Source organism: Myxine glutinosa, chromosome 2 (genome assembly GCF_964187855.1).
Source record: "Myxine glutinosa chromosome 2, kmMyxGlut1.1, whole genome shotgun sequence".
In the NCBI taxonomy this organism is placed as follows: domain Eukaryota; kingdom Metazoa; phylum Chordata; class Myxini; order Myxiniformes; family Myxinidae; genus Myxine; species Myxine glutinosa.
Window position 1 is genome coordinate 263128037 of NC_136262.1, and position 16560 is coordinate 263144596.

The 16560-nt window shown below is 42.3% G+C and overlaps 1 protein-coding gene across 2 annotated transcripts in view; it reads right to left on the minus strand.

The window, feature by feature from the left end:
• The window catches only part of LOC137420587 (Kv channel-interacting protein 4), a 443715-nt gene extending 430386 nt beyond the window's left edge, over positions 1-13329 (minus strand). For both annotated transcript variants that reach the window (XM_068105773.2, XM_078772523.1), the window contains exon 1: positions 13123-13329. In XM_068105773.2, the coding sequence (XP_067961874.1) occupies positions 13123-13165 (43 nt within the window). In that variant the 5' untranslated portion in view covers positions 13166-13329. The remainder of the gene's footprint in view (positions 1-13122) is intronic.
• Positions 13330-16560: the final 3231 nt, after the last annotated feature.

The window sequence follows — 16560 nt, forward strand, 5'->3', positions numbered from 1 at the left end:
TAATAAAAACACCTCACAGCCATAAAACACGTAATATAAACACCTCACAGCCATAAAACACGTAATATAAACACCTCACAGCCATAAAACACATAATAAAAACACCTCACAGCCATAAAACACGTAATAAAAACACCTCACAGCCATAAAACACATAATAAAAACACCTCACAGCCATAAAACACGTAATAAAAACACCTCACAGCCATAAAACACGTAATAAAAACACCTCACAGCCATAAAACACGTAATATAAACACCTCACAGCCATAAAACACAGAATAAAAACACCTCACAGCCATAAAACACGTAATAAAAACACCTCACAGCCATAAAACACGTAATATAAACACCTCACAGCCATAAAACACGTAATATAAACACCTCACAGCCATAAAACACGTAATATAAACACCTCACAGCCATAAAACACGTAATATAAACACCTCACAGCCATAAAACACGTAATATAAACACCTCACAGCCATAAAACACGTAATATAAACACCTCACAGCCATAAAACACAGAATAAAAACACCTCACAGCCATAAAACACGTAATAAAAACACCTCACAGCCATAAAACACATAATAAAAACACCTCACAGCCATAAAACACGTAATAAAAACACCTCACAGCCATAAAACACATAATAAAAACACCTCACAGCCATAAAACACGTAATATAAACACCTCACAGCCATAAAACACGTAATATAAACACCTCACAGCCATAAAACACAGAATAAAAACACCTCACAGCCATAAAACACGTAATAAAAACACCTCACAGCCATAAAACACATAATAAAAACACCTCACAGCCATAAAACACGTAATATAAACACCTCACAGCCATAAAACACGTAATATAAACACCTCACAGCCATAAAACACGTAATATAAACACCTCACAGCCATAAAACACAGAATAAAAACACCTCACAGCCATAAAACACGTAATAAAAACACCTCACAGCCATAAAACACATAATAAAAACACCTCACAGCCATAAAACACGTAATATAAACACCTCACAGCCATAAAACACATAATAAAAACACCTCACAGCCATAAAACACGTAATATAAACACCTCACAGCCATAAAACACGTAATATAAACACCTCACAGCCATAAAACACGTAATAAAAACACCTCACAGCCATAAAACACGTAATATAAACACCTCACAGCCATAAAACACGTAATATAAACACCTCACAGCCATAAAACACGTAATATAAACACCTCACAGCCATAAAACACGTAATATAAACACCTCACAGCCATAAAACACAGAATAAAAACACCTCACAGCCATAAAACACGTAATAAAAACACCTCACAGCCATAAAACACATAATAAAAACACCTCACAGCCATAAAACACGTAATATAAACACCTCACAGCCATAAAACACGTAATAAAAACACCTCACAGCCATAAAACACAGAATAAAAACACCTCACAGCCATAAAACACGTAATAAAAACACCTCACAGCCATAAAACACATAATAAAAACACCTCACAGCCATAAAACACGTAATATAAACACCTCACAGCCATAAAACACATAATAAAAACACCTCACAGCCATAAAACACGTAATATAAACACCTCACAGCCATAAAACACGTAATATAAACACCTCACAGCCATAAAACACGTAATATAAACACCTCACAGCCATAAAACACGTAATATAAACACCTCACAGCCATAAAACACATAATAAAAACACCTCACAGCCATAAAACACATAATAAAAACACCTCACAGCCATAAAACACGTAATAAAAACACCTCACAGCCATAAAACACGTAATATAAACACCTCACAGCCATAAAACACGTAATATAAACACCTCACAGCCATAAAACACGTAATATAAACACCTCACAGCCATAAAACACGTAATAAAAACACCTCACAGCCATAAAACACGTAATATAAACACCTCACAGCCATAAAACACGTAATAAAAACACCTCACAGCCATAAAACACGTAATATAAACACCTCACAGCCATAAAACACATAATAAAAACACCTCACAGCCATAAAACACGTAATATAAACACCTCACAGCCATAAAACACGTAATAAAAACACCTCACAGCCATAAAACACATAATAAAAACACCTCACAGCCATAAAACACATAATAAAAACACCTCACAGCCATAAAACACGTAATATAAACACCTCACAGCCATAAAACACATAATAAAAACACCTCACAGCCATAAAACACGTAATATAAACACCTCACAGCCATAAAACACATAATAAAAACACCTCACAGCCATAAAACACGTAATATAAACACCTCACAGCCATAAAACACATAATAAAAACACCTCACAGCCATAAAACACGTAATATAAACACCTCACAGCCATAAAACACGTAATAAAAACACCTCACAGCCATAAAACACGTAATAAAAACACCTCACAGCCATAAAACACGTAATATAAACACCTCACAGCCATAAAACACGTAATAAAAACACCTCACAGCCATAAAACACATAATAAAAACACCTCACAGCCATAAAACACATAATAAAAACACCTCACAGCCATAAAACACGTAATATAAACACCTCACAGCCATAAAACACGTAATAAAAACACCTCACAGCCATAAAACACGTAATATAAACACCTCACAGCCATAAAACACGTAATAAAAACACCTCACAGCCATAAAACACATAATAAAAACACCTCACAGCCATAAAACACATAATAAAAACACCTCACAGCCATAAAACACGTAATAAAAACACCTCACAGCCATAAAACACGTAATATAAACACCTCACAGCCATAAAACACGTAATATAAACACCTCACAGCCATAAAACACATAATAAAAACACCTCACAGCCATAAAACACGTAATATAAACACCTCACAGCCATAAAACACGTAATAAAAACACCTCACAGCCATAAAACACGAAATATAAACACCTCACAGCCATAAAACACGTAATATAAACACCTCACAGCCATAAAACACATAATAAAAACACCTCACAGCCATAAAACACATAATAAAAACACCTCACAGCCATAAAACACGTAATATAAACACCTCACAGCCATAAAACACATAATAAAAACACCTCACAGCCATAAAACACGTAATATAAACACCTCACAGCCATAAAACACATAATAAAAACACCTCACAGCCATAAAACACGTAATATAAACACCTCACAGCCATAAAACACGTAATATAAACACCTCACAGCCATAAAACACATAATAAAAACACCTCACAGCCATAAAACACATAATAAAAACACCTCACAGCCATAAAACACGTAATATAAACACCTCACAGCCATAAAACACGTAATATAAACACCTCACAGCCATAAAACACATAATAAAAACACCTCACAGCCATAAAACACGTAATAAAAACACCTCACAGCCATAAAACACATAATAAAAACACCTCACAGCCATAAAACACGTAATATAAACACCTCACAGCCATAAAACACGTAATATAAACACCTCACAGCCATAAAACACATAATAAAAACACCTCACAGCCATAAAACACATAATAAAAACACCTCACAGCCATAAAACACGTAATATAAACACCTCACAGCCATAAAACACATAATATAAACACCTCACAGCCATAAAACACATAATAAAAACACCTCACAGCCATAAAACACGTAATATAAACACCTCACAGCCATAAAACACATAATATAAACACCTCACAGCCATAAAACACGTAATATAAACACCTCACAGCCATAAAACACGTAATATAAACACCTCACAGCCATAAAACACGTAATAAAAACACCTCACAGCCATAAAACACGTAATAAAAACACCTCACAGCCATAAAACACATAATAAAAACACCTCACAGCCATAAAACACATAATAAAAACACCTCACAGCCATAAAACACGTAATATAAACACCTCACAGCCATAAAACACGTAATATAAACACCTCACAGCCATAAAACACATAATATAAACACCTCACAGCCATAAAACACATAATAAAAACACCTCACAGCCATAAAACACGTAATATAAACACCTCACAGCCATAAAACACATAATAAAAACACCTCACAGCCATAAAACACATAATAAAAACACCTCACAGCCATAAAACACGTAATATAAACACCTCACAGCCATAAAACACATAATAAAAACACCTCACAGCCATAAAACACATAATAAAAACACCTCACAGCCATAAAACACATAATAAAAACACCTCACAGCCATAAAACACGTAATAAAAACACCTCACAGCCATAAAACACGTAATAAAAACACCTCACAGCCATAAAACACGTAATAAAAACACCTCACAGCCATAAAACACATAATAAAAACACCTCACAGCCATAAAACACATAATAAAAACACCTCACAGCCATAAAACACGTAATAAAAACACCTCACAGCCATAAAACACGTAATAAAAACACCTCACAGCCATAAAACACGTAATAAAAACACCTCACAGCCATAAAACACGTAATAAAAACACCTCACAGCCATAAAACACATAATAAAAACACCTCACAGCCATAAAACACGTAATAAAAACACCTCAGCCATAAAACACGTAATAAAAACACCTCACAGCCATAAAACACGTAATAAAAACACCCCACAGCCATAAAACACATAATAAAAACACGTCACAGCCATAAACCACACAGTAAAAACACCTCACAGCCATAAAACACATAATAAAAACACGTCACAGCCATAAACCACACAGTAAAAACACCTCACAGCCATAAAATACATAATAAAAACACCTCACAGCCATAAAACACATAATAAAAACACCTCACAGCCATAAAACACGTAATAAAAACACCCCACAGCCATAAAACACATAATAAAAACACCTCAGCCATAAAACACGTAATAAAAACACGTCACAGCCATAAACCACACAGTAAAAACACCTCACAGCCATAAAATACATAATAAAAACACCTCACAGCCATAAACCACACAGTAAAAACACCTCACAGCCATAAAACACGTAATAAAAACACCCCACAGCCATAAAACACATAATAAAAACACCTCAGCCATAAAACACGTAATAAAAACACGTCACAGCCATAAACCACACAGTAAAAACACCTCACAGCCATAAAATACATAATAAAAACACGTCACAGCCATAAACCACACAGTAAAAACACCTCACAGCCATAAAATACATAATAAAAACACCTCACAGCCATAAAACACATAATAAAAACACCTCAGCCATAAAACACGTAATAAAAACACCTCACAGCCATAAAACACATAATAAAAACACGTCACAGCCATAAACCACACAGTAAAAACACCTCACAGCCATAAAACACACAGTAAAAACACCTCACAGCCATAAAACACATAATAAAAACACCTCACAGCCATAAAACACGTAATAAAAACACCTCACAGCCATAAAACAGGTAATAAAAACACCTCACAGCCATAAAACACGTAATAAAAACACCTCACAGCCATAAAACACGTAATAAAAACACAGCACCACAAAATTAAAAACACCTCAGAGCCATAAAACACATAAAAAAACACTTCACAGCCACAAAATTAAAAACACCTTACCACCACGTCATTTAAAAACACCTCACCACCAAGTAATTCAAAACACCTCACCACCACGTAATTATAAACACCTCACCACCATGTGATTGAGAAACACCTCACCATCATGTGATTTAAAAACACCTCACCACCACATCATTTAAAAACACCTCACCACCACATAATTCAAAATACCTCACCACCACGTGATTCAAAACCACCACAACGTTATTAAAAACACTTCACAACCACGGAAACAAAAGTTTGAGGGAGTCGTTAAGTGAGAACACAGACACTGCCCAGATGTGTAGATATATAGATAAATGACTGTACCCGAGTTGCCGTTTTGTCATGGTTTAAACTTTAAACCAATCATAATTCAAACAATTATTTTGCACAAATGTATTTGTAATATACGTGATATCACAGTTTATAAACAATTGAAGTTGAAAAAAAAAATTTCCTCAAAAAATTCCCCCAAAAAATAATAATAATTGGAAATTTATTCAAAAAAAATACCCTTAGGACATACCGACGGGGGAGATATGTGCATTCCAGAAGTTTGGTACGATTTCACAAAAGTTTGAGGAAGTAGTTCAGTGACAACACAACACAGGACAAAGGAGAGGACAGAAGCTGCACAGATATATATATATAGATATAGATATATTGTTGCGGTTTTGCCATAAAGGCAAACCCCCTATAGTTAATTGCACCACAACATGTAGCCTGCAGTAGTTAGTTATTTCTTATTGAATGTAAAGATTAGCCCCTTTCCATTGTGTAATAATCGAGACCAAATATGCGTTGATTTAGGCAGGATTTCAAAACTCCGTGTGGTGGAGGGAAGACATTTTGATGTGCAGGAAGGCATGGCCAAAAGCGAAGTCCACGTGACCAATGAGGGGTCGGGGACACATCACCAGCAAGCAACTAATGGTGGGTTGTGAAACCTCCCCGAATGAGAGCAAGAAGGAGGACTGAAACCTTCCTAGGGGGAGGAAGGATTGAATGCCCGCACGTAACGAACCTCAGCCAATGGGAGGCTGTGGAACATTCTGGAAGCTTTTCGGGTCTGATTAACCCCCCCCCCCCCCATCGCATTTCCCCCTCTTGCCCTTTTTGCTTCGCCGACGACCCTCTTGCTTCGCGAACGACGCTCTTGCTTCGCCGACGACCCGCTCGCTTCGCCGACGCCCCTCATCAGCTCTGACTTCGCCGATCTCTCGCTCTGATCCAGCTGACCTGCAAGCGTTGGCCCCTCCCGCGACTCATCTTGAAGCTGGTCGTCCAACCTGTGCTGAATCTAGCCCTGCCTGCGTTGAAGCTCGTCCAGCCTGTGCTGAAGTTCGTCGTTCGTGCGGACTTCAAGATGGCGGTTCGTCCTTCGGACCTTACCTCATCCAGGCTGCACGTCCGGTTCGAGGATCGAACTGCGCACACCAAAAGGCCACCCTCGAGTCAATCCCAGCATGTACATCGGACGAGAATAACCGGTGTGTCATTCCCTGTGTGTGAGTGTGTGAAGGCGCATGTGGGGTTTATTATAGGTAAGGAATTAATAAGGCTGCATCTTCGTCTCTTTCTATTGCCTTGTAAACTAGAACGGGCACTCGGTAGAGCGCATACCTTCGCCGCAGCTACTGTTCTGTACTTGGCATGGGAGTGTAGGGAACAGAACAACAAAAATACGATTTTGACCTTTTCGTGACCTTGACCTTGACCTTTGACCCGATTGCTCCCAAAATCTAATCAAATGTGTCCCGTATAATAACCAATCATCCCACCAAATTTCATGCAATTCGGTTGAATACTTTTTGAGTTATGCGAATAACATACACACACACACACAGACATACAAATAAATACACAGCGATCAAAACATAACCTTCCGCTTTTGCGAAGGTAATAAAAGGCTGTACATTTTGTTGTTGTTTTCAAACCTGTTCGGGTATGTCTTTCCTCCATTGGCCTAGCATCATCCGAGACCGAATTTGGCTTGAATCAGGTCCGTAAATCATGTCACGTAACGCCGCTTTCCACACCGTGCAAATCCGCTCCGCACGCAATAAAGTGTGGGAAGCGAGGGTTTGATCCCCGGTTTCTTCGGTCGCGTGTTTTTTTTTTTTTTGGTATACTGAATCGAGGCTCGTGAAAGAGCTAACATTTACTTCACAAACAAATCAACCAGACAAACAAAATATATAAAAAGAGGGAGCGGAAAACAAGATGGGGAGAGAAGGGGAAGCACACAAACACAACATTTGAGAGCAGGGAGATGTGTGGAAGGGAGAGGGCTTGGGGGGAGGAGGCATGGGAAGGGGGGGGGGGGGGGAGGGAGAAGTATAAAACACAAGGACACCAAGGACTTCCAGGACAGAAGTTGGGATTTCAAAAAAGTGGAATTGGGGTGAAATTAGCGGGGGTAGAAAAGATCAAGGTTTAGGATGGGGGAAGATAAGAGATGGTGGTGAACAGCTGTTTTAAAGACCTGGAGGGTGGAGTGGGATTGAAGAGAGTGAGGGAGTTTGCTCCAGAGGCGGGAGAAAAGAGGAATGAAGGAGTGAAGGTGAGCAGAGAGTCTTGATTTCGGCAGTTTAACCATCAGAGGGTTGCAGGCAGATCTTGTGCGACCTGTAGGAATATTTGCGGGACAGAGCCCAGAGAGAGCTGGGGGGGCAAGGCCAGAGAGGAGTCGGTAGAAGACGGAAAGACCACCAACCTGCCTGCGTTGAGTGAGTGAGAGGCCCTCGGAGTTAGCTTCATCGCGGGAGATTCCAATGATTCTGAATGCTTTGGTTTCAACAGCGTGAAGCCGAGCTAGGTGTGAGGCAGGAGCACCGGCCCAGAGGGGAGAGCAGTATTCCATTGAGCTGCGGATGAAAGCCTTGTATGTGGTGAGGAGCTCAGGTGTGCCAAGGAAGGACTTCGCACGACGGAGGCTGCCCAGTCGGCGACTGGCTTTGGAGGCCAGCTTGGAAATGTGGTCTTGAAGGTATTTGGGATTATTTGACCAGCAAACTCTTCGGCGCGTGGCTGGGAGGTTGGCGTTCGGAATTGCTTAGCAATCCGTCGACCACGAGCTTAGTCGCGGTCGGCGGCCTCAGTGGACCCGGAGTTTGAGGGGGAGCGGGGTAATAAACTCCCCTTAGGACGTCGACGAACGCAACAATATATATATATATATATATATGCAATGTCTATAGAAAGTCTACACCCTCTTTCCAATTTTTCACCTTTTGTTACCTCATAGCCTGGAATTTAATTGCATTAAATCAGACGTTTCCCACATTTACTTCCCTATCGTAACCAACAACTTCCAAGTGAAAAGCAACTTCCACAAATTTCATAAAGTTAATCAAAAATACAAAACTAGAATTTCTTGCTTGGATAACTGTCAACCCGCCCCCCCCCCCCCCCCCCCACCCTCATACTCCCCTCGCCTCCTTCCCCCATCGCCCCATCATTCCTGAGTTGTTAGGGTTACAAGTGAACACTCGTTACCAGGCACATGTGTTTATGCAAACTAGTTACTGGGCACAGGTGAACACTAGTTACTGGGCATATGTGTTAATGCAAACTAGTTACTGGACACAAGTGAACACTAGTTACTGGGCATATGTGTTTATGCAAACTAGTTACCGGGCACAAGTGAACACGAGTAACTGTGCTTATGTGTAAATGCAAACTAGTTACTGGGCACAAGTGAACACTAGTTACTGGGCATATGTGTTTATGCAAACTAGTTACTGGGCACAAGTGAACACTAGTTACTGGGCATATGTGTTTATGCAAACTAGTTACCGGGCACAAGTGAACACTAGTTACTGGGCACAAGTGAAGACTAATTACTGGGCATATGTGATTATGCAAACTAGTTACCGGGCACAAGTGAACACTAATTACTGGCCACAAGTGAACACTAGTTACTTGGCACATGTGTTTATGCAAACTAGTTACAGGGCACAGGTGAACACTAGTTACTGGGCACAAGTGAAGACTAATTACTGGGCATATGTGATTATGCAAACTAGTTACCGGGCACAAGTGAACACTAATTACTGGCCACAAGTGAACACTAGTTACTGGGCATATGTGTTTATGCAAACTAGTTACCGGGCACAAGTGAACACTAGTTACTGGGCACAAGTGAAGACTAATTACTGGGCATATGTGTTTATGCAAACTAGTTACCAGGCACAAGTGAACAGTAGTTACTGGCCACAAGTGAACACTAGTTACTCGGCACATGTGTTTATGCAAACTAGTTACTGGGCACAAGTGAACACTAATTACTGGCCACAAGTGAACACTAGTTATTCGGCACATGTGTTTATGCAAACTAGTTACCGGGCACAAGTGAACACTAATTTCTGGCCACATGTGAACACTAGTTACTCGGCACATGTGTTTATGCAAACTAGTTACCGGGCACAAGTGAACACTAGTTACTGGGCACAAGTGAAGACTAATTACTGGGCATATGTGTTTATGCAAACTAGTTACCGGGCACAAGTGAACACTAGTTACTGGGCACAAGTGAACACTAGTTACTCGGCACATGTGTTTATGCAAACTAGTTACTGGGCACAAGTGAACACTAGTTACTGGGCATATGTGTTTATGCAAACTAGTTACCGGGCACAAGTGAACACTAGTTACTGGGCACAAGTGAAGACTAATTACTGGGCATATGTGATTATGCAAACTAGTTACCGGGCACAAGTGAACACTAATTACTGGCCACAAGTGAACACTAGTTACTCGGCACATGTGTTTATGCAAACTAGTTACAGGGCACAGGTGAACACTTGCTACTTGGCGCACGTGTTTATGCAAACTAGTTTGAGGGCACAGGTTAACACTAGTTACCGGGCACACATGTTTATGCAAACTAGTTGGAGGGCACAGGTGAACAATAGTTACTGGGCACAAGTGAACACTCAAAATGCCCGGCACAATCGCATGGAAACGGGCACAGACATATTTTTGAGAACACAGTAGTTGGTGTTCACGTCACAGTACACGGTAATATACACGGTCATTGTAACAAAAGCCCGAATAACCTAATGAGGGGTTAAGGTTAAGCGGAAGCAGAATTAGAGACAAAATACAGCGAGTTCAGGTATAGAACGGGGAGCAAGACCGAAGATGGATCGATGAGGATAATGAACATTTTCAAATCTTCGGAATGATCCAAAGAGAATCTCTGGACGAATGAATCTGGCGCGGATGGATACCTGGATATGGTCTTGAAGACCTGCGGTGGACAGCGGAGCAACCAAGGAGCAGCACAAGGGAAGATTCTATTTCAAACATTTATTTGCAATGATCAAAGGTCATGAAGAGCTTATACCTGTATCACAGGTAGGAAATCACTGGGAGAAATCGCTGGACTTTTACATAAAATACCAGGTAGACAAATAAATAATCATGTAATGGATTTGAACCTTCGTGCACCAGGTACATGATCCAGTGGTTGCTATGGAAACCGAAACAAAGACCAATGACCATTGAATGAAGAAACCGCCGGTGGAACCCAAAATGCGCAGCACGAGCCCCATTTGTCCACCCAAAACGTGCAGTGCCATGTACGTGAGCACGTCGATATCAATTCGAACCGATGTGTTCCGTGCATGCCCCCTTCTCTCACCAAGGACAAGCACGTGGAGAGAACAAGGTAGCCTCCCAACTCGAAATCCGTACATGGTTCGGATAAATACACCAATACCGTCCCGTACATGGTTCGGATAAATACACCCATACCATCCCGTGCATGGGTCAGATAAATACATCAATACCGTCCCGTACATGGTTCGGATAAATACACCCATACCATCCCGTGCATGGGTCAGATAAATACACCAAAACCGTACCGTACATGGTTCATACATCAATACCGTACCGTACATGGTTCATACATCAATACCGTACCGTACATGGTTCAGCTAATTACACCAATACCGTCCCGTGCATGGGTCAGATAAATACACCAAAACCGTACCGTACATGGTTCATACATCAATACCGTCCCGTGCATGGTTCGGATAAATACACCAATACCGTCCCGTACATGGTTCGGATAAATACACCCATACCATCCCGTGCATGGGTCAGATAAATACACCAAAACCGTACCGTACATGGTTCATACATCAATACCGTCCCGTACATGGTTCGGATAAATACACCAATACCGTCCCGTACATGGTTCGGATAAATACACCCATACCATCCCGTGCATGGGTCAGATAAATACACCAATACCGTCCCGTGCATGGTTCAGATAAATACACCAATACCGTCCCGTGCATGGGTCAGATAAATACACCAAAACCGTACCGTACATGGTTCATACATCAATACCGTCCCGTGCATGGTTCAGATAAATACACCAATACCGTGCTGTACATGGTTCAGAAAAATACACCAATACCGTCCCGTGCATGGTTCAGATAAATACACCGACTCGGTCCCGTGCATGATTCACATAAATACACCAAAACCGTGCTGTACATGGTTCAGATAAATACACCAAAACCGTGCTGTACATGGTTCAGATAAATACACCAAAACCGTCCCGTACATGGTTCAGATAAATACACCAATACCGTCCCGTGCATGGTTCAGATAAATACACCGACTCGGTCCCGTGCATGGTTCACATAAATACACCAAAACCGTGCTGTACATGGTTCAGATAAATACACCAAAACCGTGCTGTACATGGTTCAGATAAATACACCAAAACCGTCCCGTACATGGTTCAGATAAATACACCGACTCGGTCCCGTGCATGGTTGAGCTAAATACACCATTACCATCCCGTACATGGTTCAGATAAATACACCGACTCGGTCCCGTGCATGGTTCACATAAATACACCGACTCGGTCCCGTACATGGTTCAGATAAATACACCATTACCATCCCGTACATGGTTCAGATAAATACACCGACTCGGTCCTGTGCATGGTTGAGCTAAATACACCATTACCATCCCGTACATGGTTCAGATAAATACACCGACTCGGTCCCGTGCATGGTTCACATAAATACACCGACTCGGTCCCGTACATGGTTCAGATAAATACACCGACTCGGTCCCGTGCATGGTTCACATAAATACACCGACTCGGTCCCGTGCATGGTTCAGATAAATACACCAATACCGTCCCGTGCATGGTTCAGCTAAATACACCGACTCGGTCCCGTGCATGGTTGAGCTAAATACACCATTACCATCCCGTACATGGTTCAGATAAATACACCGACTCGGTCCCGTGCATGGTTCACATAAATACACCGACTCGGTCCCGTACACGGCGCAGGTGAGAGGCGCGACCCGCGCTGGGAAGGCAAAATGCAGCACGTGAAGGGGACGTGCACACGGACGGCATGCACGAGGCAACGCGGAGGGCCGTGCTTTCCCCCCGCCGTGTACGAGCATGCCGTGCTGGGGCTCGACACCCCCCTACCTTCCCCGGATTCCGAAGCGAAGGAGCTGCTGTCTTCGGCCATTGCGCCCACGATCCTCCGCTCGGCACGACCCTCCTTCTCAACCTGTCGGAGCGTTCGTTTCCCGCCAGAGGCGCGTACACCTGCAGGCGGAGCCCATTGGTCGCTCCGAGTCCATCAGGGTAATGAGGGGGGAAGGACTGGAAGAAGAGGAGGGGAGAGGAGTGTGGAAAGAGGATGGGAGGGAGGAATCCGAGTTTGAACGAGGTGATGTTCAGATGAGAATCATGAGATCCCCGAGAGGGACAGGTGTGCGAAATCCACCTTTCGGAATAAATAAAAATAGCAATGAAAAATCACTCAGAGTGACACTTGGGAAAAACAGAACAAAGTAGAATGGCACTCGGTAGAGTGTGGGGCATCCCTTTAACCTCACAAATACTTGGTGGTTGAATTCAACAAATACTTGGTGGTTGAATTCAACAAATACTTGGTGGTTGAATTCAACAAATACTTGGTGGTTGAATTCAACAAATACTTGGTGGTTGAATTCAACAAATACTTGGTGGTTGAATTCAACAAATACTTGGTGGTTGAATTCAACAAATACTTGGTGGTTGAATTCAACAAATACTTGGTGGTTGAATTCAACAAATACTTGGTGGTTGAATTCAACAAATACTTGGTGGTTGAATTCAACAAATACTTGGTGGTTGAATTCAACAAATACTTGGTGGTTGAATTCAACAAATACTTGGTGGTTGAATTCAACAAATACTTGGTGGTTGAATTCAACAAATACTTGGTGGTTGAATTCAGTGACCTGATATGCAAATACTATTCAAATTTCAAGTCAATCGGATGAATATTGAGGATTTTAGAAATTTGGAAAAAGGTGGTTGACCTTTTGGCCTATGTTGACCTTTTGGCCTATGTTGACCTTTTGGCCTGAATAATAAATCGGATGTTCTCGGACTGTCGAAGTTTCGTGAAGTTCAGTTTAAAATTGTGACCTGCAGGCAGGTATAAATGAGCGGACAAACACACACACACACACACACACACACACACACACACACACACACACACACACACACACACACACACACACACACACACACACACACACACACACACACACACACACACACACACACACACACAAACACACAAACTGGAGTGATCATACTTGGCAAAAATAATAATAAAATCAGTTATTACCACCTTCATGGATTACCATAGTATCGTGAATTTTGTGATTGATCAAGGTGCACTTCTCGGTGATGCACCGCAAGGGGTTCATCTTCAGATGACGTGGCACAAAGGGTGCACCTATGGGTGACGTTCCACAAAGGGTCCACCTATGGGTGACGTTCCACAAAGGGTCCACCTATGGGTGACGTTCCACAAAGGGTCCACCTATGGGTGACGTTCCACAAAGGGTGCACCTATGGGTGACGTTCCACAAAGGGTGCACCTATGGGTGACGTTCCACAAAGGGTGCACCTATGGGTGACGTTCCACAAAGGGTGCACCTATGGGTGACGTTCCACAAAGGGTGCACCTATGGGTGACGTTCCACAAAGGGTCCACCTATGGGTGACGTTCCACAAAGGGTTCACCTATGGGTGACGTTCCACAAAGGGTCCACCTATGGGTGGTGTGCCACAAAGGGTCCACCTCGAGGTTATGTACCACATTGGGTTTGCACTCAGGACCCAGTTTGTTGACCGCCCCCCCCCCCCCCCCCCCCTCCTGAAGCTTTGCTCAGCACGATGACGATCTTAATTAATGGTGTTGCCCGTTAAACCCGATCTGTCGTTTACTCGTCCCTTTACGCACACCATTGTAAATACAACGCAGTAAACATACACAGTCCCTTCTCGGTTAGCTGCGCACACCTTCCGCTCGTTATTCGGTATTTTAAATCCTGGATCTCTCATCGGAATGAATGAACTTGAGTTGTCACGATGTGTGAGATGAAGCATTTGTCCACGAACAATGAGGTCACCGCGTGGAAAATGGCGGGAAAAGGAATGTCTTCGTGAAATTGGAGTCAAATCGTCCCGGTGGGTCACACGGCCCAAACACACCCCCACCCCATGCACACCAATCCCCAATACCCCAACATAGTGGATTTCCACAATCTGAAGCGTCTAGGTGGGAATGTGACACATTACACATGTATGCCCTTGTGTCCCCCCGAACACCGACATGGGGTGCACGACGGGGTAAGCTCCCCCCCCCCCGAACACCGACATGGGGTGCACGACGGGGTAAGCTCCCCCCACCGCCCCCGCCCCCCTTCCCACGAGCGTGCCCTAATGTGTGGATTCCGCGGTCTGTGTTTGCACCCCTCCCGCCGACCTCCAGGCTCCACCCCGTATAAGCCCCAACCCCGAAACACCCCAGTGGGAGCACGGCCCTCCCTGCCTCAATGCCCCCCCCGCCCCCTTACATGTCCACACCTCTAAACGTCCATGTGGGTCACATGGTCTGTGTATGGTCCATCCCCACAAGCTCTCCCCGACAAAATCGACCAGCTGGACCGCACGGCTCGTGCATGGTCCACACCCGTGTACAGCATGAGGTCCACAAATCATGCGTACTGTACATCATCGTGCATACCACAGGTAAATACACTCGAAACCAGACATTCCTTGAGAGCATTCAGAGGTTGAAATAAATAATGATTATAAAATCAACAGCAACAAGTCAGGAAAAAAACCTTTAAAAACATGAAACATCACGGGGGGGGGGGGGGGGGGGGTGATTTAAAAAAGCAACAAAACAAGGCAGGAATGAATGAGAAGGAATATCACAGCGAAAGCATAACGAGAAAGGAATGATACCACAATTCATTCAGAGAATGTCATCTCAACAAATTTTAACATTTTTGTCCGAGGTGATTGTGTGTGAAGCAACAGCAACAGCTGTATTTAGATGTCTATGTGAGAGGTAGTTGTACATCTTCATATAATGACACCAATCTACACTACAAATGCACAACTACCTCTAACATAGACATCTTCATATAATTACATCAACCCACACCACAAATGTACAACTACCTCTAACATAGACATCTTCATATAATTACATCAACCCACACCACAAATGTACAACTACCTCTCACATAGACATCTTCATATAATTACACCAACCTACACTACAAATGTACAACTACCTCCAACATAGACATCTTCATATAATTACACCAACCTACACTACAAATGCACAACTACCTCTAACATAGATATCTTCATATAATGACACCAATCTACACTACAAATGCACAACTACCTCTAACATAGACATCTTCATATAATTACATCAACCCACACCACAAATGTACAACTACCTCTCACATAGACATCTTCATATAATTACACCAACCTACACTACAAATGTACAACTACCTCCAACATAGACATCTTCATATAATTACACCAACCTAC